Source organism: Narcine bancroftii, chromosome 10, assembly GCF_036971445.1.
Source record: "Narcine bancroftii isolate sNarBan1 chromosome 10, sNarBan1.hap1, whole genome shotgun sequence".
NCBI classification, from domain to species: domain Eukaryota; kingdom Metazoa; phylum Chordata; class Chondrichthyes; order Torpediniformes; family Narcinidae; genus Narcine; species Narcine bancroftii.
In genome coordinates this window covers 106,512,818-106,537,462 of record NC_091478.1, presented here as the reverse complement: position 1 = coordinate 106,537,462, position 24,645 = coordinate 106,512,818, and the positions used below count along the sequence as shown (strand labels likewise).

The 24,645-nt window shown below is 39.4% G+C and overlaps 1 protein-coding gene and 1 long non-coding RNA gene across 16 annotated transcripts in view; one reads left to right on the top strand and one right to left on the bottom strand.

The window, feature by feature from the left end:
• The window catches only part of LOC138745082 (calcium-transporting ATPase type 2C member 2-like), a 51,528-nt gene that overhangs the window by 2,209 nt on the left and 24,674 nt on the right, over positions 1-24,645 (top strand). For 6 of the 9 annotated variants that reach the window (XM_069902169.1, XM_069902173.1, XM_069902172.1 and 3 more), the window contains exons 2-13: positions 4,366-4,482; positions 6,720-6,836; positions 9,913-10,002; positions 11,003-11,038; positions 11,118-11,179; positions 13,630-13,738; positions 14,312-14,461; positions 16,623-16,691; positions 18,733-18,808; positions 20,153-20,219; positions 22,724-22,848; positions 23,174-23,271. In XM_069902169.1, the coding sequence (XP_069758270.1) occupies positions 4,366-4,482; positions 6,720-6,836; positions 9,913-10,002; positions 11,003-11,038; positions 11,118-11,179; positions 13,630-13,738; positions 14,312-14,461; positions 16,623-16,691; positions 18,733-18,808; positions 20,153-20,219; positions 22,724-22,848; positions 23,174-23,271 (1,116 nt within the window). The remainder of the gene's footprint in view (positions 1-4,365; positions 4,483-6,719; positions 6,837-9,912; positions 10,003-11,002; positions 11,039-11,117; positions 11,180-13,629; positions 13,739-14,311; positions 14,462-16,622; positions 16,692-18,732; positions 18,809-20,152; positions 20,220-22,723; positions 22,849-23,173; positions 23,272-24,645) is intronic. The other 3 variants (XM_069902170.1, XM_069902171.1, XM_069902176.1) reach the window with 3 other exon arrangements.
• LOC138745086 (uncharacterized) overlaps positions 373-24,645 on the bottom strand; it is a 44,867-nt gene continuing 20,594 nt past the window's right edge. For 3 of the 7 annotated variants that reach the window (XR_011346000.1, XR_011346002.1, XR_011346001.1), the window contains 5 exons: positions 14,466-14,682; positions 10,229-10,336; positions 5,782-5,992; positions 2,235-2,308; positions 373-2,120 (listed from right to left, as the gene is read on the bottom strand). This is a non-coding gene — a long non-coding RNA (uncharacterized lncRNA). The other 4 variants (XR_011346003.1, XR_011346004.1, XR_011346005.1 and 1 more) reach the window with 4 other exon arrangements.

The window sequence follows — 24,645 nt, the reverse complement described above, 5'->3', positions numbered from 1 at the left end:
ACCCCACGATCGCGGGATTTTAAATAAAACCATTGTTGGTTCCTTTTTTGGGCTGTTCAAAGCCTGTGAGTAGCTGACAGCAGGTGAAACGGGTGGCTGGACCCCATGGATCAGCCTTGGAGCAGCTCTGGCAGCACCACTGTGTTGACCAATATCATCAGAAAATCGCAAATCTGTTGACGTTCACGTTTCCAATATCGTGTCAAATGAAGGGATGAGTGTACAACAATAATTCGGACCTTTTTAATTATATGCCTGGAGTGAATCGCCTTTCTTTTTCATTCCTTTGTATTGTAATTTATGTTGTCTGCCAAAATCTAATATGTTTATAGGTAATATGGATTATTCTGCAAACTACTGAAAGGTGTTTAATAATTGGAAAAATAAATCTGGCAAAATGGTTCCGTCAATAACAATGAATAAGATTACAGCAAATTGATTTCTAGTGAGAACTTTAAAATACTTTCAATATAATCCAATTCCTTGTCTTAGACAATCAGTCTCTGATTTAATATCTGCTCAAAGTCCTGCTTTGTTCCTGCATGCTGTAAAGCAAAATAAAGTTCAGCACTCATTCAGCCTTAAAATAAAAAGGTTGGAAACACTCAGAAGGTGAAATGGCCTCTGTGGAAGCAAAACGGTTAATATTTTGATCCAGGGCCCTTCATCAGAAACTTCCAGTAAATGCGGTTTTTGAAATTTTTAATTTGTCTTTGCAGCCTGACCGGTTATATTTTGATGCCTGTGAAAGTTCAACTCCTATATGGAGCACCTATTTTAAACTTGAAAATAAAACCACGCTTGTATTCTAAATTAAAAGTATAAATGCTTTCAAAATCATTTGGGGGGGTGGGGTGTAGAGTTATAACAAACTAGCACAAAACTTTTACACCACCAGCAACTCGGGTCTGTACATTCTCCCACCCTTCTAGATGTATATGGATTGTAGGTTGATGGATGTATTTGGGCAGGATGGGCTTGTGGACCAGAATGGTCTGTCACTGTACTCTATAAATTTATAATAAAATAATGGCCTTGCTACTATTTATTGGTGGAGTAGTGGAACAACAGTTAGTAATTCTGCCTCACCGCTCCTGTGACTTGGATTTGATCCTGTATGGAGTTTGCATATTCTCCTTGTCACAGTATGGGACCCCCAGCATGTTCAGCTTCCTTCCTCATCCCAGAGATGTAATGATAGGTGGGTTAATTAGATACTTCTCAAAAAAAACCTTGTGTAAGTGGGTGGAAGGATAATCAGGAGGGGTTAATGGATACATGAAAGAGAATAAATTACAAGGAAATAAATGCAAACCTTCTAAGAACCAGCAGAGATTTGAAGGGGTGAATAGTCTTCCAGTCACATGGCAGATCTGTATTTAAAAAAAGTTGCAAAAGCTAGAGTTCTGAAATAAAAGCAATAAATGGTGAAAATGCTCAGCAGGTGAGGCAGGCAACATTTAAGCAGGGAGAACCGTTCATTGGCTATCAAAATGGAATGGCTGAATCTAATGTTGAGCCACAACAACAAATGAGATATTGTTCTTCAGCTTTGGATTGGTGGCTTGTACTATTCCAATGAAGTTCAACAAGTATTTAACAGCAGTCGGAATTAAATAGAAAAGTTTTCAGGTGCTGGAAGTCGAAGGCAATAAACAAATGAGCTGCAGAAGCAGCAGGACTTGTTTTACTCAGTGAGCATATTGCAGTCATTCGGGCTTAAAGTTGAATATATTCACACTTAAAAGTATTTAATGATTTTCTTTCTCGCTTACAACCTGTATGAATATTTCAGCATCAATGCTGACTTCCTCACAATACTTTGGGAGAGGAATTGGATTTGTTTTGTGGGGAGAAGTCACCAAGTTTTTTGACTCATCATTTGGGTCACTCGTTCTTGCTGGAGATGTGAGACGAACTTCTCATAATCTGGTTTGATTTAAGCCAGTTTTAATTTTCTGTTTGAGCAAACCTTTAACTTGCATGATTCCTGCTCAACGTGTTTGCCCTCAAATAAAAATTTATGACTAACAAGGCAGAAGTAGCTGCTCAGTTATGCATGTTCTTCAGAAATGCTTTCAAATCATCAAGGCCACTCGTATGTTCTGCATAATTCTTGCCTAAAATAGAATTCCTCATGTTAGCAGTTGTATATCAGAATGAACAAAATATAGATATTATTTTCCAGCAAATTATTTCTAGTTCATTCAGAGTTTTAGTAAAATTTTACAAACCTAGAAATGATTTCTTCTTGGATGAATTTGGAAAGTTCATGAAGGTGGGAGTTGTAACCAGGTTGATGGGGACCCTTCAAAAAGAATTGCAATGTAATGAGGAATGGAAAGTTATTCATCTTGGCAGAAGGAACAGGTATGGATTATTTTCAAATTGTATAGAACTATGCTTGACACATATTGATCTGAGTGTATCCATGCATAGAACCTGCAATGGGTAATTAAGACGGCGACTGCAATGGCGACCTTTATTTTACAGAAAATGGAGTAAAAAGGTATTGAGGTGTTATTGCAACACTGCAAAGCTTCAGTGAGGTTATGCCTGGACTGCATCAAATGTATTTAGTCTTCTTCTATTTAAAAAAAGTCCTAATCTTGGAGGCAACGTATTAAAAATTAATTCTATTTATGCCTGGAATGAGAGGATAGCCCTGTGAAGAAAATTGGAAGAATTACTTGCCATCGTATTGGAGTGTCTAATTGGAGGGTAAATGGTGTGAGAACATTCCCTCTAGAGCACACATGTCAAACTCTGGCCCGCGGGCCAAATTTGGCCCGCGATATAATTATATTTGGCCCGCAAGATCATTTCAAAAATGTATTAGAGGTGGCCCGCTGGCCGCCGCGCCAGTATAGCGCATGCACAGTAATACAACAAATCCCAGAATGCATTGGCGTCAGCCTGCTAATCGCCCCCACCTCCTCTGTTTACGTTGCAGGGTCTCACCGTGGACTCTGGTTTTGGGGCCTGGCCGGTGTCAGGGGAAGCCAAGGCCGCTTCCCAGCGCCCGGAACCGGAGGCCTCGGGCCTGACCTCGCCAGGACCGTTGCCCACTCCCCCTCCCTGCCGCAGGCCAAACCGCGACTCGCGGTGACGGGGCCGCTGATCCGCCGAGATGCCGCCCTGCAGCGAGAGCCGATGCCCCCGCACTGTCGTTGTCCAACCCAATCGCCCGCAAACCCCGCCCTCCAGCACACAGGCCTGAGTAAGTATTATGAACTTTAATCTCAGGATAAAACGACCTTCCAATAGTTTCATGTCACAGTGATAAATATATTCCTGGTTAAAAATGGTCCTGCACCTGGATACAAGCTCATTAGGCATAAAACTTGAAAAGTGTGTAAATCAAAGGATATCTGTACCAATGGAAAAAGGGCATGGCAAATAACCCTGCTAAAGTTCATGCCCACAATTTGATTGTTTCAGGAATCATGTTATTCTCCCACATTCTCAATAGCCCTCAGATTTTACTATTTGACAGCACACTAGCAACATTTGACAAATCCTCTATAGAGAAATAATATTTATTGAATATTTTATTTCTCATTTGTTAATGCTTCTGGAAAGAGTTTATCCAAAACTATTATTAAACATTTATTTTAATAAGAAAAAGTTTAACATTACATATGTTGAAAGAAGAGAAAACATGCAGATGTTGTTGAAAATTTTCAATAAATATTTAGTTCGGCCCTCGACTTAGTCCAAGTTTTTAATTTTGGCCCTCCGTGAATTTGAGTTTGACACCCCTGCTCTAGAGGGATGGGGTTAGGTGTGTCACAGTAAGGACAGTCTGCCAGAATGGGTAGAGGTGCTGGTTGCCGATGTGGTATTGGCTATTTCAGACTGGGATGGCTAATTTCTTCTTCCAGAGATTATACACAGGCGGCTGAGTCATTATCAGTCTAAGCATTGGATCACAACTACATTTGAATAATTTTTTTAATTAATTTTAAAATTTAGACATGCAGGTCCTTCCAGCCCATGAGCCCATTCTGCCTAAGAACAGCCAATTAAAACACCCATATCTTTTAAAGGGTGGGAGGAAACCAGAGCAACGCAGGCATGGGGTGAATGTACAAACTTCTTACAGACACCGCGGGATTCGAACCTGGGCCGCTGGTGCTGTAACAGTGTTGCACTAACCACTACGCATCTCGCCCTCAATAATTGGCTCCCTTTAACTGTTTCTGACCTTAAATCTCTATGGCCTGAAGAGTCTGTTTTCCTTTCAGCATAATTTTCTATTATTTATTAGAAACAAGACAAAATGTGCAATTTGCAAATTTTTACTTGGATCATCATGTGATACCCACAAATTAGAAGTGACCAAAGGAATGTTTTCTTCATCAGCAGACCGAGACAGAGCTTCAGGAACTGAAAATTAACAGCAAAAAAGAACCAATTCTTCCAGTATCTTCTAAGGAAGCCAGTACACGGCACTTGGATGAATTAGTAGGTGATCTTCAGGTAAGAAAGAAGAGTCATCAATTTTCTCTGGGGTGGGGGGTGGGGGGGGGGGGGGCACGCAAATATTTTAATCACTTTGACCTCCTACCGCTGAAGCAGAATAAACATTTAGATTGCTTGGATCACGTTGGTCCTGGACTTAAGTTTTATTTCTGTGCAGCTACTACTGGTTGAATCTTTGCAGTCAGCTATTCATTTTATGAAGTAGGTGTCAATTTCATGCTCTCTCAGCCTGCAGCTCATTTGTAAATTCCAGAAAGAATTGATAACATTTGTATTTTTGATTAAATGTCCTGTATTTAAATTGGAAATTCTCTATCTGTGCAATGCAATTTTTTTCCCACATATTTTCCCTATCTAGGAAGATCAAATCCTGGATAGTTTCTCAACTAAATGACGTGGGAACTATTTATAAGCGCATAAAAACATACACATTAGAAATCGACCATTCAATCTCTACAGCCTGCTCCACGATTCAACACATTTATGGTTTATCCTCTACCTCAGTTCTGTTATATTGTGCCCCATGTAATGCTCAATTTGCTTTATCTAAATTTATTTGTATTAAGAAACATCTATCAATCTCTCTTTTAAATGAACTCCGTACATGAGGTGCCAAAGCTCTCCAGGACAGACATATCATGGGTAAAGAAGATTTTTTTTTATAAATTTCTTCTATTCTTGGTGATAGTTACCCTTTATTCTGAAACTACAACCACTGGTTCCAGGCTCCTCAGCAAAGCCAACATCTTCTCAGTTTGACTATTGAGTCCAGTTAAAAAAAATTGTAAGAGTCTACAAGATCTTCTCTCATTTTTCCAATATCTAGACAATACTGCCAAGTTTACTTGATCTTTCCTTAAATATGTCATGTCTAGAAACAGTGCAGTGAATTTGTGGTGTACCCTCCGATGAGAAGTATGCTTGTTTCTTTTTGGGTAAGCAGATCAAAACTGTACCAGAAACTCCAACTACAGTATCACCAAAATACTACATACTTGGAAAAAGGCATCTTTTCTCTTGCATTCAAATCAATCAATAATAAAAGCCAACATGCCATTTGCCTGACTAATTGTTTGCTGCACCTACATACCTGTATTACCTTTCAGAGTTGTACAATTGCAACTAAGGCTTTTTTGAACATCCACATTACTCAATGCCATCATTTAACGAACACTTAACCTTTATGCAGGGACCCATGATCTCATTTATCACATATTCCATTTCAAATTGCTGCTGCCTTACTCCAAGTGTTTACATTCAAAGCCTCTTTACATCTAATTCTTTACACCATCTCACCAAGTTTTGCGTTATCACGGTCCTTCATACTTTGTGGAAAGCTCGGGAAGAAATTGCGGAGATCCTCGAAGAGATGTTTGCTTAATCTTTGGCTTCGGGTGAAGTGCTGAAAGACTGGAGAGTAGCTGATGCGATTATTTAGAAAGGACACGAAGAAGCTACAGGGCAGTGAGCTTCATGTTGAAGTGCTGGGTCCACTGTTGTTTGACATCTAAATTGTTAATATAGAATAACAATGCTGTTAATGCAAGTGCATTTGGTGATAACACCAAATTGTAAGTTGAGTGGACAGTGAGAGTGGATGTCTAAGCTTACAACAGGATCTAGATTAGTTGGGAAGGTGAACCAATGGGTGGCAAATTATATTTAACACTGAGAAGTGTGAGGCACCTCAGTAAGTCAAACCAGGGTAAAATCCAGAGCCCTGGAGAGTTTGGTTGAACAAAGAACCGAGGAATACAGGTGCATTGATCCATGAAAATGGAAACTTGCATGGATAGGGTAACAAAGAGGCATTTAGCTGCTGGGCTTCATTGCGTGGGTGGTGCATTGGATGCAAAAGTTGGGAGCTTGTGAAACAGCTGTATAAAGTATTGGTGAGAACACACTCCGAGTACTAAAGGAAGGATATCAATAAGTTGGAAGGGGTGCAGGGGAGATTCGCCAGGATCTTGCACAGACTGGAGTCCTGGGGAGAGGTTGGATAGGCTGGTTCTTTATTCCCAACTGTCTGTTGGATGACCTTGGAACTTTATGAAATCATGGGGATACTTTAAAAGATTAATGCAACATGTAAAAATGTCCAAAAAGAACATATTGTACGATCCTGTGAATTTTGAAAAATGTATGTACGGTTTATTTTCTTTGGAAGGGCATTATTTTGCTTTTCTAAGGAAACACTATCAACGTTTTTTTTAAATAAATGTGCTTGGTGCTAGGCTGACTTGGAAAACGGGCTCACAAATGATCAGGTGCTCGAACGTCGCAGATGGTTTGGATGGAATGAGTTTGAAGTGGATAAACCTGAACCAATTTGGAAGAAGTACCTTGGCCAGGTATTGCCTTGTGGATGCTTATTTTGAAAGTTGCTGCTTGAGTGGGATAATACTTTTAATACTGAGTTGATAATGATTTTCTATCATTTTGCAAGGATTTCAGAGTTGTATGTGATGTGTATATATTCTAACAATAAATTTGAACTTGGAAGTGCAGGAATAGATCTCATTAATTCATGGAGTTTATTTCTATTCTGTTTTGGAAATATAAATGTGGATGCTTTTTAATGTTCCCACAGTACGTTTTCTGCCTGGTGTGGCACACTAGGAAGAAAGTGTGGTGGCCTGCCACCACAACAATCAATCCGGCGCACCGGGTGGCGAGCGCACCTAAAAGCCAGTAGACTATGCAGCTGCACTGGCCCTAGTAAGCGATCCAGTGGATGAATGGCAAGGGCAGCTCAAGGGCCAGTGACACAAAAATGGTGCTGGCCCCGCTGCACAGCCAATAGATGGGTAGCGCGTGGGGAAGAAGGAATTGTCATGTAAGAAGGTACCCGCATGCAGGAAACCCGCTTCTGTTATGTGGGTCATTGCATCGGTAAAAAGGGGAAATGGCGAGAATGATTATTCAGGAATCTGATGGCAGCGGGGAAGAAGCTGCCCTTGTGACATTGAGTGCTCATTTTTAGGGTCCTGTACCTTTTACCTGATGGTAACAGAGTGAAGAGGGCATGGCCCGGGTGGAGGGGGTCTTTGAGGATAGAAGCCACTTTTTTTTATATAAAGACACCGCCTAGTGTAGATGTCCTCAACGGAGTGAATTCTGGGGCAAGTGATGTCGCAGGCCGAGTTAACAACCCTCTGGAGTTTATTCTTGCCCTGAGAGTTGGCACCTCTATATTGGGCAGTGATGTAACCAGCCAGAATACTCTTCAAAGTACATTGAAACCTCGTTAGAATGCGATTCGTTAATCCACGGAATCGCTTATAGCGCGGGTGTCTGTGGACCCCAAACTTTGCAAATTTTGAAGGATAGATGGATGAAAAAAAGGATGGGATTGACAGATTATTGATGAGCATTTTGCCCTCAAAATCCATTTCTTTGATCAAGATGACAAAGGGAACCGCACATTGGCGGCTCCTTTTAAGTGGTCATTTTGATGGAAAATATTGGGGAAAAACTCCATTTTTCTGTAAAATAAGTTGATTAAAATTCAGAAAACCAATATTAAAAGAATGCACTTGCTTTCTTTCATTGAAATTGTTAGTTATAGATTGTGGATCCTTCAAAAACTGGTAATATTTGGGTTTGCTTATCCGTGGGCACTCTGACATATATGCATCTGTTCCGCGACTCGGCTGTTACGTGGTATGAAATCTTGGACCCCAACTATTGCATTCTTATAAGGTTTACTGTATATCTGTAGAAGTCTTCGAGAGTCTTCAGTGACCTACTGAATCTCCTCAGACTCCTCACAAAGTCTAGTCGCTGTTGAGCCTTCTTTGTGATTACATCAATGTAGAGGCTCCAGAACAGATCCTCAGAGATGTGGACACCCAGGAATTTAAATTCTTGACCCTCTCCACTACTGAGCCCTCAATGAGGACTGGGTCATTTTCCCCTGACTTCTTCCTGAAGTCCAAAATCATCTCTTTGGTTTTGCTGACGTTGAGCACAAGGTTGTTGTCATTACACCATTCAATGAGCTGATCGATCTCCCTCCTGGACACTTCCTCATTGTGATTCTGCCGGCAAATGTAGATGGCATTGGAATCATGCCTGGCCACATAGTCATGAGTGTATAATGAGTAGAGCAGTGGGCTAAGCACACATCCTTGGGGTGTCCCTGTGTTGATGATCAGTGAGGGGATGTTGTTTACAATTTGTACTGACTGTGGTCTTCCAATGAGAAAATGAAGGATCCAGTTGCAGAGAGGGGTACAGAGGCCTAGAGTTTGAGGCTTCTTGACCTGCACTGAGGGAATAATGGAATTGAATGAACAATGAATGAATAATAGCACTGAATGAATAATTAAAGAACGATTCACCTTCTTCAACTGGTATTTATCATTTTACAGACTTTATTTGGAATTTAGGAATACCGCACTTTAATATATTTGTATATCTATCAACAATTCATGGACTCACAGACAAATCAAAATATTTCCTTTCTGTAAACTTGTTGCCAGACAACTAAGGTTTTATCTTGAGCTAAAAATTAATTTGGCTTCACCACATTTTGTTGTTGGATAAAATAATCTACAGATAGGTGTGTGCATATAACCATGGGCATAAAGGAATAGAATTTATCAGTTATCTACTTTGAATCCAGGTTATGCAATTAGGGGCTGATGGTTTAACTAAGATTTTAATCAATTCTTCTATAACCTTGGTCCTTTATGAACTATAAGGCATGTTTAATTCATTGTTCATTAGTGTTTGTCAAACCATAAAGTGAAGGACCACACCACTTTTAAAGTTTTTATCAAGCTAATGACATTTAAATAAAAGTTGCAGTGGCATTGATTCATCCAAACAAATGGAAACTTAAAAGTGCTGGTTCTTATTTGGAACTGCCAGATGCTCTCAGTTGAGCTGCATGTACTTGCCTTTGTCTGTGCCAGAAATCATCCAGCTGTACTTCCCCACTGGATTCTGCATGGAATCTAGCAGTAGTGCACAAATCCACCAAATTTCTCCAGGTTTGGGGACGAAATTTGTCAACCGAACCTCTGCTGCATGACCTCAATGAACAGGCACCGTTGCCTTTGTGCAGGTAAATTGCATGGTGATAATCTTTGTGCAATTAATGACTCTACCTGGAAGTCTTGTCCAGAAACCTGTTTCATTTTCAGGAGTACCATTCTGAAAAGTCGGTGCAAGAACTCGGTAAACTCCTAAGAATGCTAATTTATAAGAATAAGCAGAGCTATTTAGTTTTACTTGATCATTTGCTTCGAGTGTTTGGATTATTTTAAGTTAGTTAAATGTTTTACATTTTTCAAGTTGTTTGATCTCTGATGGTTTGAATGATTCAAAAGTATTTTACTTGAACAAAATACAGCTGCAATATGGTGAGATACCATATTTGTATGTGATATCCTTATTCCTATTACCCTCTTTCAACTCTAGTTCAAGGATCCGCTCATTCTGCTGCTCTTGGCTTCAGCTGTTATTAGTCTCATCACTAAAGAGATTGAGGATGCAGTCAGCATAACTGTGGTATGTAAAATTGTGTGCCATTTACACAGCAGTAAATGTAGACTGGAGATAATCAACCGAAGGCACGGGTGTTCAGTTGGCTGGTGCAGTTGATTTTCTGGTAAATGATGGTCCCCATAAGTAGAAATTGGGGACTCTGTTATGGTAAAATAATTGATGGTCAAGGATAAATTATTAGATTTTCTCTGATGCAAGATGGGCACTTCTTAAATTACAAGAATGTTACCTGGGACTTCTCGGTGCAATCCAGAATGCTGTTTAGATCTTTCTCCTGCAGGTATGAGCTGTTTCATTTAATAATGTTGCAAAGGGAGCTGGTGATTTTTTTTTCCACCTGTTGTTTTAAAAGGAAAAATATTAAAGCAACAATAGATGGTAAATAATTTATAATTAGCTTGATGCTAATTTTTCAAAAAGTAAAAATATTAAATAATCTATTGCCAATTTTGTTGAACATTTTAGCCTTGCTTTGGGGTTTTAATGTGGATTTCTTCTTTTCCTCATGCTAAAAGAATGTGAACACAAACTAAAAATGGTGCACACTTCCCCTGGATTTTAAAGCTGCTAACTGTCAGGGCAAGATCTTGCAAGATTAAAATGCAGAGGATTAACTACAGAATATTGTTTCCACCACTGCTTGTCCATAGTTCTTAAATCAGACATAACAAGTTTCAAAAGACAATTGGATAAATTCTTTAAGGGTTAATTGCTGCCTTACAAGAATGGAAGGACTGAAGTGCTGGATCTTTTCACAAGGTCGTGCCAAATTCAACGTCTGGGCACTGCTGGCAAGACAAGCATTTATTGCTGTTCCCGATGAGAAAAATCCTACTTGAACTATTTGAAAGGGGTTGAGGAAGGCAGACCTTTTCTGCCTTGACCCGTGAATGGCTAAACATTGGGGGGGAGGGGGGAGGAAAAGGCTCTTGTGAACATTTGTGAAAATGGAATTATTTAACTTGTACCTACTAATCTTGTACTTTCCCTTTTTTTTCCCCAGGCCATAGTCATTGTGGTCACCGTTGCCTTTGTGCAGGTAAGTTGCGTGGTGGTAATCTTTGTGCAATTAATGACTCTACCTGGAAGTCTTGTCCAGAAACCTGTTTCTTTTTCAGGAGTACCATTCTGAAAAGTCGGTGCAAGAACTCGGTAAACTCATCCCTCCAGAATGTAACTGGTAAGTGCCACATTGAGCAGGGAATAGTGCAGCATAGGAACTGGTCCTTCAGCCAGCGGGTCCAGGCTGAATGTGATGTCCAAATCAAATTGAAACTCTTGCTTGTACCTGATAGATATCACCATCATATCCATGTGTCTATCTAGAAGTTTCTTAAATGGACCACTGCATCTGGCAGGCCATTTCAGACACCAACTACATTCTGTGTTTTTTTTAAATTATATTTGCCCTGCACATCTCCCTTAATCATTCTCCCCCCATTTTAAATGGATGTCTTCCAGTAAGTGACACTGTACCCTGGGTAGAAGATTCTGACTAGCCACCCTATCACCCCTCAGCTATCTATACTCCAAAGAAAACCACCCAGTTTTGTCTAATTTCTCCTCAGAATACAAGCCCTCTAAACAAGGTAGCATCCTGGTAAACCTCTTCTCTACCCTTTTCAAAGCTTATACGTCCTTCCTGTAGTAGGGCAACCAGAAATGTAACCCAAGTGCAGCCAAATTTTCTAAAGCTGCTACATGACTTCACTACTTTTACACTCCAACCCTTTCACAATAAAGCCAAGCATTCCACATGCCGCCTTTATCATCCTATCTACTTGTGTGGCCACTTTCAAAGAGCTGTGGACCTGGACCTGCTGATCTCTCTACATTATCAATGTTTTTAAGAGCCCTGCCATTAGTTCAACTTTAATTTTGTTACGAGTCCAGAGGATCCAAAAACCCAGCAGCAAGACAAATGGTTACTGAAACAAAAGTTGATTTTAATTTTCTTTAAACATAAAAACTTATTACTATTAACTTAGCCTAACTTAACCTCCTCCTAATTTAAGTGCACGTGTATGTAATGTGTATATATTCAGGAACGTTCTTTGATTCACAGTCCAATCTCACTTCTCACTCCTCCAAGTTCACCGGTATCAGGCAATTCTTAGACTGTGCACAGAATTTAACATTTATGAATTTTCACCGGGCTCTGGTGCTTAAAGTTAAATGGTTACCGCTCTGGAAGGTTCTTGTTGTTTTCAGAGAGAGATTTGTTGCTTGTTGGACACACACAAACTGATTCCCTCCAATCAGTACTTCAGTATCTTGCCGAAGAAACTTGCCCCATCATGGGTTTTCCAGATGATAACCTCTTCTTCCAGGTCACCAGAGTTCCTCTTCTTTCCCTTCTTTCAGGAGAAACATTCTAGCCAGCCATTTCCTCTTGTAAGGACCACAAGGGTTTCCAACAGATTGAACCCTGAACTCATAACCCATCTTCAAAATGGGGTTCTTCCACAAGCCTGCCAGCTTGTCATGTTCCCGTCCCAGCTGCTGCTGCTATAGAACTGAATTATTCACCAGCCTCTGAGGTACGATTGTGTTGAATGCCAAGCTGAAGTCAATGAACAACAGCCTGGCTTATGAGGCACTGTTATCTTGGTGGGTTAGGGCAGAGAGGAGGCTTGAGGCAAGTCATCGGTGGACCAGTTTGGACAGTAGGCAAACTGGAACAGGTCCAATGCTGGAAAGTGTAATTTGATGCCTTGTGATTCCTGTCACTCAAAGAACTTCTTGATCCTAGAATTCAGTGCCTCTGGGCAGTAGTCATTTAGTCCAGTTCCCGTTGCTCACTTGGGCACTGGATGATGGGTGGTGCCTTGAATCTTGCAGTGAGATGTTGAAAATGTCTGTTGGGACCACCATCAGCTGGGTCACACAGTTCTTTAGCATCCGTCTGGTCCTGCTGCTTTGTGTGAGTTCACCATGGATAGATACCTCACTTCAGCTGCAGCTCTGCAGGGTGCCTGTTCTCAGGATGGGATGAGATTTTTTTTGGTGTCACATCACTTATTTTAATCAAACTATGAGTAGAAGGTATTCAGCCTGTCAGAAATGGTGACATCATTGTCTCTGACCCACACAGTTGATATAGTCAGTTATGCTTTGAATACCCTGCCACGTGTGCCTCGTGTTGTCAGTGTCACACAGGGGTTTGTGTATTCTCTATGCATTACCACCCCCCCCCCCCCAACCATGCCTTCCTTATTGCTGCTCTTAATGCCTTGTCACCTGACCTGAAGGCAGCATTAGCGGGGCCTAGGGTGGATTTGAATATGGGTGGATGGGAGTACCTGGGTAGATCAGAAGGAAAGAGAAAGGAGATCACAGGGTGTGGATTATGTGAAACTGGAAAATTCAACATTTGTACCTTTGGGTTGTAGATGGAATATGGAAAACCATTGCACTCCATGACTGCAATGTTGAATCCACAGCAGGATATTAACTGCATTTAGGCTGCATTGAGCAACTGCAGTTTGGAGCACCCACAAGGGAATTATTCACCATAACCTCTCAAGGAATAGGAATAAAATAGCATTGAAAAGTTTTAAAAATTATTTTACAAGTTCTGAATCTGAAAAGAATAGCCACTAATATTGGTGTTTGCTCTGTCATTTCTAGCATCCGTGAAGGTAAAATTAAGCACCTGCCAGCACGAGAACTTGTGGTCGGTGACACCGTATGTATTTCTATTGGTGATCGAGTCCCTGCAGATATCAGATTGATTGAGGTTTGTTGTATTAGACGTTAAAAGTGACTAAAATAATGTAGCATTTGGCCTTTCGGTCCCATCCATTTCTCAGCATTCACAAAGTTTACAGCTAATCTCATCTTGGCCTTTCTCTGCATTCCTGTCTGTTCTCCTTCACTCCTTATCCCCATAAGTCAAACGTTTGCCTGGAGTATATTCCATGATTTGTCTCCAGGAGTGGAGAATTTTAACAATTCACTCCAAACCTAGAAAAGAAATTCCTTCTCAAACACTTGTTGAATGGATAACTCATTTTTCTGAATCTAATTATAGATTTCCCAATGAAGGAAATCAAGATCTGAACTTGCTCTTCCAACTTGAGTAAATTGAATGACTGGTCTGCAATTTGGATTGGTCATTTAAACTATTTTCTGTCCCGGTATAGACATAATTGAGAGTGGCATGTTTGCTCTCTGACTAATGGTTTCAATATTGACTCATGCCCTGGAATGTTTTTATTGAAGAATAGCAATCACCTAGCAGTTTTTGTAAGTACTGCATGTTGTTTCCAAATACATGTTAAAACTAATCAGTTTATTGTTTTTAAATTAGGCTGTTGATTTATTAATCGATGAGTCAAGTTACACAGGGGAGTCTGAGGCAAGTAATAAGAGTTCTGCAATCTTGCCTGAATCTGGAGATTCAACATCTCTTCAAAACATTGCATTCATGGGAACTTTAGTGCAGTATGGGAATGGAAAGGTACCTTCTTTGTCAAATTACTCTTTTGTAGAGCTGATAAAGAAATTGATGCCATCAGCATTAAGATATTCCACCAGTGAACCTTTTTAAATTTTGCATCTTTTTCCTGTCCATTATCTCCCAGTTTTTGTTTTTGCTTCAAGCTTTTCTGTTTCCATTTTTCAGAAAGTGGGCTGTTGCTTTCTCGTCTCTTTGCTTTCAGTCTGACTTCTGGAAATGAACTAACACAACACCAATTTATTAAAGTGTAATGTACACTCTATGCACCACCCTAAAACTACACGTGGAAAAGCCTTTTAGAGTAAGTAAATTGGTCAGAACACTTATTAGTATTCAGACAAGCTTTTGAAATATTTTGCTCTTTCCAATGAATATCTCCTATTGTAAGTATAAACTGCATAAATGGAATGCCAACTATGAAGTATTGATTGTAGTAACTATTCAAGTTCAACTTTTTCAGTATCCATGTATTCTCATTCCAGATTTCCAGAAGTGTTCTCTACTTTTGTTACCTTGCACTTTCCCCGGTTTTGTCACTTGGTTATCCCACCTGTCTGGTTTTGTTTCCCTCTTTCGCCATTCACTTTCTGAGCAGTTTGTGTATCTCCTTCTAGTTCTGATAAAGGGACTGTCACCTGAAGCATTCACTACATTTCTTTCTCCATCAACACTCTCTGACCTGTTGACCATAGCAGCATTTGTTTTATATTTGTGAATCTGTGTACTAAAGTGACGTTGAAAGATAAATGAAGTTGGGTTGTTACTTATAGAAATAGATGTAAAGTAGATTTCAATCACTTGCTTTTATCTCATTTGCTTTCTTTTATCCATGTCACTAACACTGATTTTAAGATGATAATGGTATCTTCATTTGTTTCTCTCAGGGCTCACTTACATTATTGTCACCCTATTAAACAGCTGAAAGTTGACATACTGTGTTCATTTTGAGAATGTATATATCTGTTGGTTGCCTCCATTACATAAAAAAAGGTAGACTGTGATGACTGGTATGGGTGTGTTATGGAAACACTTTAAGTTACCATTCAAGAAGCCAAGTAATAATTCTCTTTAAACGAATGAATTACAAGTTGGAGTCCATAAGCTTGAAGTCATTATGGAACTGATTGTTCAAATGTTTCCAACATTCATAGCAATATGTAAACATGACCATTTTCTCTGAATGCACTTGTTAAAAGTAAAACACCATTTTCTAGTAAAACACCCTTGGATTAGTAAAGAAACAGAAAGGCAAACAAAGTTTGAATGCCTCAATTTGCAATGCACAAACCTGCTGGAGAAATTCCACAGGTCACACTGTGGTGAAACCACTATTGCACATATTTGTCATATATGTAAATTACATGACCTTTCCTGGTTGACTCTGCTCTCTCTGGCCAGCTCATGATCTCCTCCCATTTCTCCCCCATAATGACTGTCACGCCACCGCCCTGACTCCAGTTCTAGTCTGGGTCAGTGTGAGCGACCAACACAGAGATGCTGTCCATGTCTTGAAAATAAAAACCTTCTGTTTCTGAAACTTCAGCCTTTGTGTAATTGTGCATCACCGACAGTAAACCATAGAAGTAAAGGGTGACCAGTGTTTCAGGTCTGGGCCCATTGCCCTCGACCCCAGCATCTGCAGACTTTGTTGTTGTTTAATGCCTGAATTTGGTTTCTTCAATGGTTGGTTGATTCTGGGTTGAATGATTACCAATTTTTATTGCCACTTGTGATTTTCAATTCTGTATGGACCTGATCTGCTTCTTTGATATTGGTTTTGTTCTGTGCAACATAATATTGAGACATAGAATCCCACTCTCTAAGATTCTTCTGAAAATTACAAATTGCCTTAATTTGCAAATGCATTTCTGTTTGTACAATATTCCTGGGTTAAAATCCTGAAATCCTCAGTATCTCAAAAGCTATTTCCTCAAATGTGGGTTAATCTCCACTGTACTTTTTGGGTCTCTTGTCTGCTCCATTTTCTGTTCTCCTTCTCTTCCCTTCCACAATGAGCATGGGCTCTTGTTTTTGACTACCCAACTTGACCAGCTCCCACCAAACCATGAAAGCACCTTCTTCTGCATCTTAGGCTACTCTGCAGTGAATTTAAAAATGTTATGTGCCTTTATAATTCTTTTTATCCTTTCAATGTATTCAGGCCATTGTCATTGCAACTGGTGAAAATTCAGAGTTTGGAGAAGTTTTTAAAATGATGCAAACTGAGGAGGTAATGCTTTTGTTGGTTTATTCAGTGCATATTGATTTTTTTTTAAAAAGGTGACCTCTTATTTGGCAATATGTTGCTCCAAAACACTTTTTCACCCCCTCCCAGGCCCTACCTCTGGAACATGCTCTTCGTTTCATTATATTCTGCTGGGAGCCAAAGTGCAAGAGGATTATTACAGCAGCTGTCTCAATGCAGACCACTTACCACACTCTCACAGTGGCTTTGACAGCCTGTTAAGCCTCTCTCAGAGTTGGCACTGATTATCATTGCATGTCTGGCATCTACAAACAGTCAAGATGTCGGAGAAAGTTTAAAAGAGATTCACTAAGATGATTCAAGGAATGAAAGGGTTATCATATAAGGAGCTTTGGACCACTCTTGGCCTGTATTCGTTGGAATTTGAGAGAATGAGGATCTCATTGAAACACTTCAAATGTTGAAAGGCATGGACAGAGTAGATGTAGAAGAGTTGTTTTCCATGGTGGGAGAGTCATGGACAAGAGGCCACAACTTCAGGGTTGAAGGGCATCAGCCAGAGGGTGGTAAATCTGTGGCATTTGTTGCCACAGGGGGTTGTGGAGGCCAGGTCATTGGGTGTAATTAAGGCAGAGATTGATAGGTTCTTGATTAGCCAGGGCAACAAAGGTATTGGGCAGTGGGGCTGAGTGGGGAAATGGATCAGCTCAGGTTAAATGGCAGGGCAGACTCAATGGGCTGAATAGGCTATTCATGATCCCATGTCTTGTGGTCTTCAAAGCAAGATTTTTTTTACACTTCATATACTAAAACACTTTCACACACTGAAATCTATTAAAGCACTGAAGATAACATACAGCTAAATTAATTAAGAAAATGGGTACTATCACAATAGCTAATTTCTCCCATTAATTTGACAACACTGCTTTATGTGAATGTGGGGTCAGTGGGTTAGTTTCTTGGATTGAAAGCTGGAAATTGTATTGTTTGTGTAGCCTATGGACATCCAGAAGGAGTCTCCTTTGTCAGGAAACCTCCCTCAACTCCATCCATTCACTCATCATCTGTCAATGCCAAATCTAATGTTCTTTCTTTAAAGAAGGAAAAATGGCCAGATAATAATCATGGATTAAAGAGACCCCATTCCCATTGTCATCTAGCCACAGAATCAATTTTTTTTTAAGATCATCTGAGATGGAACATTTTATTCTGCTAGAACAGATGTTATAATCCAATATATTCTGTACTTTTGGACCACTCTGAAAGGCAGAATTTAAATGTATTTTCATTCTGAGCCTGCCTTTTGCCAAATGTATGTTGAGATCTTGCATTTTGGTTTTGACAAACCTATGTTCCTAAGCAAGTTTTCGGTCTTCCTCACTTCCCGATTTCTTTATTAATTAATACTCAATAAGACATAGCAGCAGAATTAAGCTATTGAGTCTGCCCTGCCTTTCAATCATGAGCTGATCCATTTTCCCATTCACCCCCATTGCCCGGCTGTAATGCGTGTTGAAAGAACCAAAGACTTGTTGATCCAAACCAAGGCTTTTATTAACTAAAAGACTGGAGCCTATCACAAATAGGTCGACCAGTCCAGAATAACCTGGTCTGGCTAGGAGCAATCCTTGAAGACCTGCCAGTAGGTGTGGCTACACTCTCAGCCAATCACAGTCGTCCTACACGACCATCACATAATCTTTAATGACCTGGCTAATCAAGAACCTATCAATCTCGGCCTTGAATATTGATTTACTCCTACTTAAAGATACAATACAGATGCTTGTTGTCATTATCAGCTGATGTGTATTATCTTTAGAAATAAAAGCTTTGCCCTGTTTCTGGCTGTTCTGTACCTGATTGATGTCCATGTTAAATTCTCTGGGACTTTTTTTGACCAAATAACGGGAAGACCAAATTTTTGTACCAGACTTGAATTGCATGAAAATAAATGTAAATAAAATTACTATGTAGTCAGGTGATGACTTTGACATTGCAAACAATACCTTTATAATCTTCAATTATTATTCTCTTCTTTTCCCCATCCCCTTCCCACCTTGTGTAGACTCCAAAGACTCCCTTACAGAAAAGCATGGATAAATTGGGGAAGCAGTTATCATTGTTTTCATTTGTAATAATTGGTAAGTTGAAGAATGTAAATTTGAAACATTGATATCATTTCTGAGATTCTTTTAAGTGGAATAGCATCAGGTCAGAATGAAGCATTAATAACATTATTCAGTCATGCAGATTTGTGACATTTTAATCTTTGGACTTTAGATCAGGATAAATTAGCAGAAAAGTTTAAGCATGAATGTTATTTTTGCATGAGTAGATGGTGCTTCATTAAAAAAGAACCCACTTTAATCTCATTGTTTTATAGCAATATCCACTGCTGAGAGTGAGTGAAGGCCCTTGAAATGTGTGTACCTGCTAAAAGGGAATGTCCAAATCAGGATCATGTTTGATTATAGCATCCCAGATGTAAATTTTGAGTAACAATGAAATGTACTTGTCCAGCTAAAACTGTACTAACTGTAACAGGCTGGGGCCAAAATTGTTTGAGTCTTTATTATGGCCACAGAATATGCTGGAAAGCACCTCTCAGTCCATGGCATGGTTCTGGCCTGATGTCTGACTGTCTGTAGCACATTTCAAGGATCATATTTATTCCACAATTCCTATCTGACACCAGCAGGTTCAGCATGGGAATCGGTTGCTGCAGCAGTGAGATGAGAATAAATCCAAATTTGGCCAAGGGCACCAGCAAGAATAAAAGCTGAGGACTTCAGACTCTTCTCCCCATAATGGCACCTCACTGTTTATTCTATCTTATTACATTAATAGCATGCCAACAATTTAAACTAAGGCACAAGAACCCCACCCCCATTTCATACTTAAATTTTGTTTGTTTTATGCTTTCACACTTGATACAACCATTAGCTTTTGGAGTCGAGTTAGTTCAAAACAAAGTTGGATTTTAGCCAAATTGTAGAGGCATTTGCTGTCCTGTCCAAACTGATGTCTACTTAATAAAACCTAAAAGACCATCAGATATTACAAAACATATTGCAATCAGTTATGTATAGTTTCCCATCAATTATGTATTACTAAATTTGTAAAGGTGTATTGCATTACAGTAATTTTGTTTGTTGTTTTAATATGCACCATGTTTGGTTTTGTGTAATTTTAACATAATGGAGTGTCTGCAAAAGTTAGAACAGACAATTACAAAAGGTAATTTAAATAAATCTGAGCACTCCTTTAAATTTCATTGATAAGAAATTATCCTCAACCATTAGGGTTTAACTGCACTATTTTGAGGTGTCGGTGTGTGTTCCATCTCTAAATATGCGGTATTGAATTTGGTGAGGTAAGTAATATTTCTCAGTCCTTTACTGATATTTCAGTGATAGATGGAGAGCTCCAAAACGTCTACATATTTCTCACATTTTTAAATTCAGCTGTCAAATTCTCTCCTTTAGGGTTAATGATGCTGATTGGTTGGTTGCAAGGGAAGAGTCTCCTTGGCATGTTTACTATAGGAGTCAGGTAAGAATATCCTTCTTCTGGAGATAATGCACCCAAAAAAAGTGACTGCGGTAATGGGGCAGAGGATTGAGAAATTGTTTTGCGGTAGGAAAGTTCATTCAATTGGTGATTGACTGTGTTCAAAATACTAGAGTATAGTGTAACAGACGCAAGGTCAGGGCACTCACTTGGTGGATGTAGAATTTTACAACTACGTTAAACAATGCAACTTCACATTTTATTCTATCTTATTGCATTAACTTTGTACCAACATCTTAATCAATATTTAAACATAGTAAATAATAGGATGTATTTTTGTATATATGTACTGCTTATGAATCATTTGTCTTTACGTGAGTTACTTCTGGTTCTGGATGTTTTGCATCGAGAGCTGGAGATCGCTATTTCATTGGGTTGTACTTGTACAGATTAAAAACGAACTTAAACTACTACACAAAATTCCCCATTTTGTGTGCTCACCACAATTTTCTATTCTAAGCAAAATGGAGACCTTGGGTGCAGTGGAATTACCTTTGTGCATTTGTGATCATAAAGAACCTTCATCCAGCAGCTCTCCAATGAACTTGGCCAGGTGTTTGGATGTGGAGAAAGGCCCAGGTAGGGGATGAGGGGCGAGAGCTTTCAGTGGAGAAGAGGTACTGGGAATTGGGCCAAAACAGCCCAGGGGGAGGGGTGCAGTTGGCACCATGTAAAGCAGACTTGGCTTCAGTCAACCATGCATTTTGTTGCTTGTGGAGGTGCATCAGGTCATGAGTTCCCAGGATCTAGCTCCCAAGGGACATTCATAGTGAGGGAGAGGAGAAGAAGATGGGAACATGAGTAAGGACTAAGCTAATGACCTAAAATGCACCAAATGTCAGATTCCAAAGCCCTGGACCTTGGAAAGATTCATGGAGGCAAATATGTGCTGAGAAAGCCTGCCACTGAGTGCTCCATGTTATTCTCTGGCCACACAAAACATGTTGACTAATTGATGTCAAAATGTGGGTTGGATACCACTGCACGTGCCTCAATTTATTCTGCATTAGTGCCCCAATCCTGGAAGCAAATTAGTGACCTGTGTTATTGTTTTCATCGAACCTTTGGGCTTGTTATGAAGTTCTATTCTGCAGAGTCCGGAGAAGTATTATCTGTGAGTAATGACTCTGATACCTGTAGGACCTCACTGAAGTAGGCCTTGAAATAATCTTGGCAATCGGTTAGTAATAAATCCTAAAATAGGTTCTGGGAGTTATGCAGCATGGAAACACCCCCTTCACCATCCATCAAGCATCCACTTACACAAATTGTGAACTGATTTCAGACTGCACCAGATGTCAAGACTAAACCTGGGTTGTTGGGGGTGTGAGGTAGCAGGTCTACTAAATGTGTCATCCTGTTATCATCAAAATATTACCTTTGTGTCCCAGCAGTTTAAGAAATCGTGAATTCAATTCAAAAGTAGAAAGTAGAGACACAATGGAACTGATCTCCCTGTCTGTTAACAGACAGGATTATGCTGAAGGTTTGGAACAGGCTAGTTTTTTTGTAGGATCAAAGCACTGGGTAAAGATTGATGAAATCAAGATGGTAGTAATTCCTTCAAAGATGGAATTCTTTTTGTTCATATTTAGTCTTTAGCTTTCTACCCAAAATAATTTCATAACTCTTTGCTCCTAAGATCATGGTTCCTTGAGTTTAGAGAGATATTTTAACATGGGTATAGAACCTTCCCACCCTAATGAATGATTCATGAAACTGTAATTTTACCTGCATTTTCTGTCGTATAAGAAGACATTTGCACGAGTTTATGATAAGTATTTTAAATATTTTCAGATGACCTTGGCCCTTTCACTTCAAACCCATTTGAATGCTTTCTTCAAAGTAAGCATTGCCCTATTTGTAGTCCTGTCCTTCTCCCTATATAAAGTACTGGTCCATCTGTAAAAGTATTGCATAGCCTGCCACTGATATCCATGTTACATTGTTCAGATATTAAATTATATCTTGTGATTTCTGGACAACATTTTTAGATAATAATAGAATAAAAATGAAAACTTTGAAGAGATCCAAAATATTTAAGGTAAAGGTCGAAGCTTCTCAATTGATCCAAAAGGTATTCATTTTTTTTCCTAATGTGCAGTTGATTGATTCCCCCCCCCCCCCCCACCTCCCCCCCAGGGTATTGTTGTGCTTGCTGGAATTGGGAGGGATTTGCAAGAAAGAAAAAATTTGACGTTTTTGACTTTTGATGTCCAGTGGATGAGATCCTCCAAATTTTCCTGGTGATATCACACTGCACAATTTTTCTCCTGCAACACCCAAATGTAAACACTCATTAATTTCTGCCCCCATCCCTCCCACATTTCCTGAAACTTTATCCTACTAATTTATAATTTAAAAAGAACATTGGACCATGCTTAAAGGAAAGTGAGCTCATGAAAGATGTCTGGGTGGCAGAGGAAGTGACAAGGTCAGGACCGCATCAGTCATGAATGTAACATGGCTTCTTGTTTCTTTGGTAGCCTGGCAGTTGCAGCTATTCCAGAAGGTCTACCAATTGTTGTCACGGTAACACTAGCTCTCGGCGTGATTAGAATGTCAAAAAAGAGAGTCATAATAAAGAAACTTCCTGTTGTAGAGACTCTAGGTAAGTCAACAATTTATCCTATTGATTTTAACTAAAAGTTAATATTGTATTTTTTAATCTTTAAATGATTTGAACTTTGTTACACATCTGTAAAAATGCATTTAGAGAGCTACCGTGATGCACCAATCACTTAAAAGATCTTTTACACATTTAACAAAAGTATATTCAGTCTACATTTGGATTTATTTTGCTTGTAAAAACCTCTTAATCTGTGATTAGAACTCTCATGGCACAAGAGACTCATGATTATCTTAATGTTCTAATTTTTGAGTATAGTTCTGAGAGAATTAAATGAGTAATTATTGATGGTGCTTTTAAATTGTAGGTTGCTGCAATGTCATCTGTTCTGATAAGACTGGCACCCTTACATCTAATCAGATGACTGTAACACAATTACTTACATCAGATGGCACACAGGCAGAGGTTGGTGTTCCTTGAAAATTAATAATGGAAGTATGTTGCTAACCTTTACCAACAGAAGAAAACCAGCAATGGAAAATGCTCCAGATCTTGTTGACCCAGTCCTTCATGGATACATTTGCATTTAGTAAAGCAGCAAACAAGGTTTAAAACTTTGCTCTGAATGGAAAGAAGGGGCATAAACTGTTCACTTGTATGCACACCAATCTTTTGGCAGGTTTATTATCTCAGAAAATCTCCATTCTTCTGCCCTCTGGTTAAAGTAATGCTCAGTGTAAAGAATAAAAACAACTGAAATGCAAGAATGGGTCATGGAGCATTTTATTCCTGATCCAGCATTCAGTAACATACTAGTCGATGCTTTACAGCAGCACCTCAATCTTCCACCAACTCCATAACCTGTGATCCATTCAATATCCTAAAGTCCATTCATCTCCACACTGAGTGCACTTTGTAGCTGAGCTTCCACATCCTTTTGGGTAGAGAATTTCAAAGATTCACTATCCACAGAAGGAAGAAATTTCTTCTCAATTGTGTTCGAATTGGCGGACTGGTTATCTTGAGAATGACACCCTATCTTCTAGAAAGTTCAACCAGAAGAAAAGTTACCCCAACATTTATCCTCTCAAGCCCCATTTAAAAACAAAATGCTGAAACATCTGTGGACTGAGCGAGTGACTGTTGATTCCCATTAGAATGTTGTGTTTCAGTGAGCTCACCACTTGTTCTTCTGAACAACTAAACAAACTGGACACATACGATTGAATCTGTCCTCACAGGACAATCCTCCCTTCATGGGAATCAACCTGGTGACCCTCTCTGTTCCAGAGGTATATTTTTCATATAAGTAGCCCAAGCCTCTACACAATATTCTAGGTCTCACTGTAATCCAGTAGGACATCTTTACACTTGAATCTGTGAGGGATGGAGGGGAAATCTTCACTCAGCCATACAGAGTGTTCTCATTGAGAAGCATAGACCACAAACTAGGGAGTACATGCCTTGTGTCAATACTAGAATTTTGGACATGGAATACACATTACTTCTATATTTAGAATGTCAAGTATTGCAAGCAATGTGTAAATTTCTAGATGTGTATAAAAAATTATATTTCAAGCAGTGCCTTCAATTTGAAACACATTATCAAGTTACATTTTTGTCTATTGAGCAAGAACAGTAGGTAACTTGTTTAAGTTCATGTTCTAATGGCACTTCACTTTAAGAAAACCTTCAAAAGGTTAGGGCATCACTGACCTCGACTTTAAAATTTTAATTGTGGTTAAACACATGTGGGATGCCAAAAGTTGCCATTGGTTGGACCTGAGCATAAACGCCACCTGGTTATACCTCACGACCATTTGAATAGGGTAGCACACA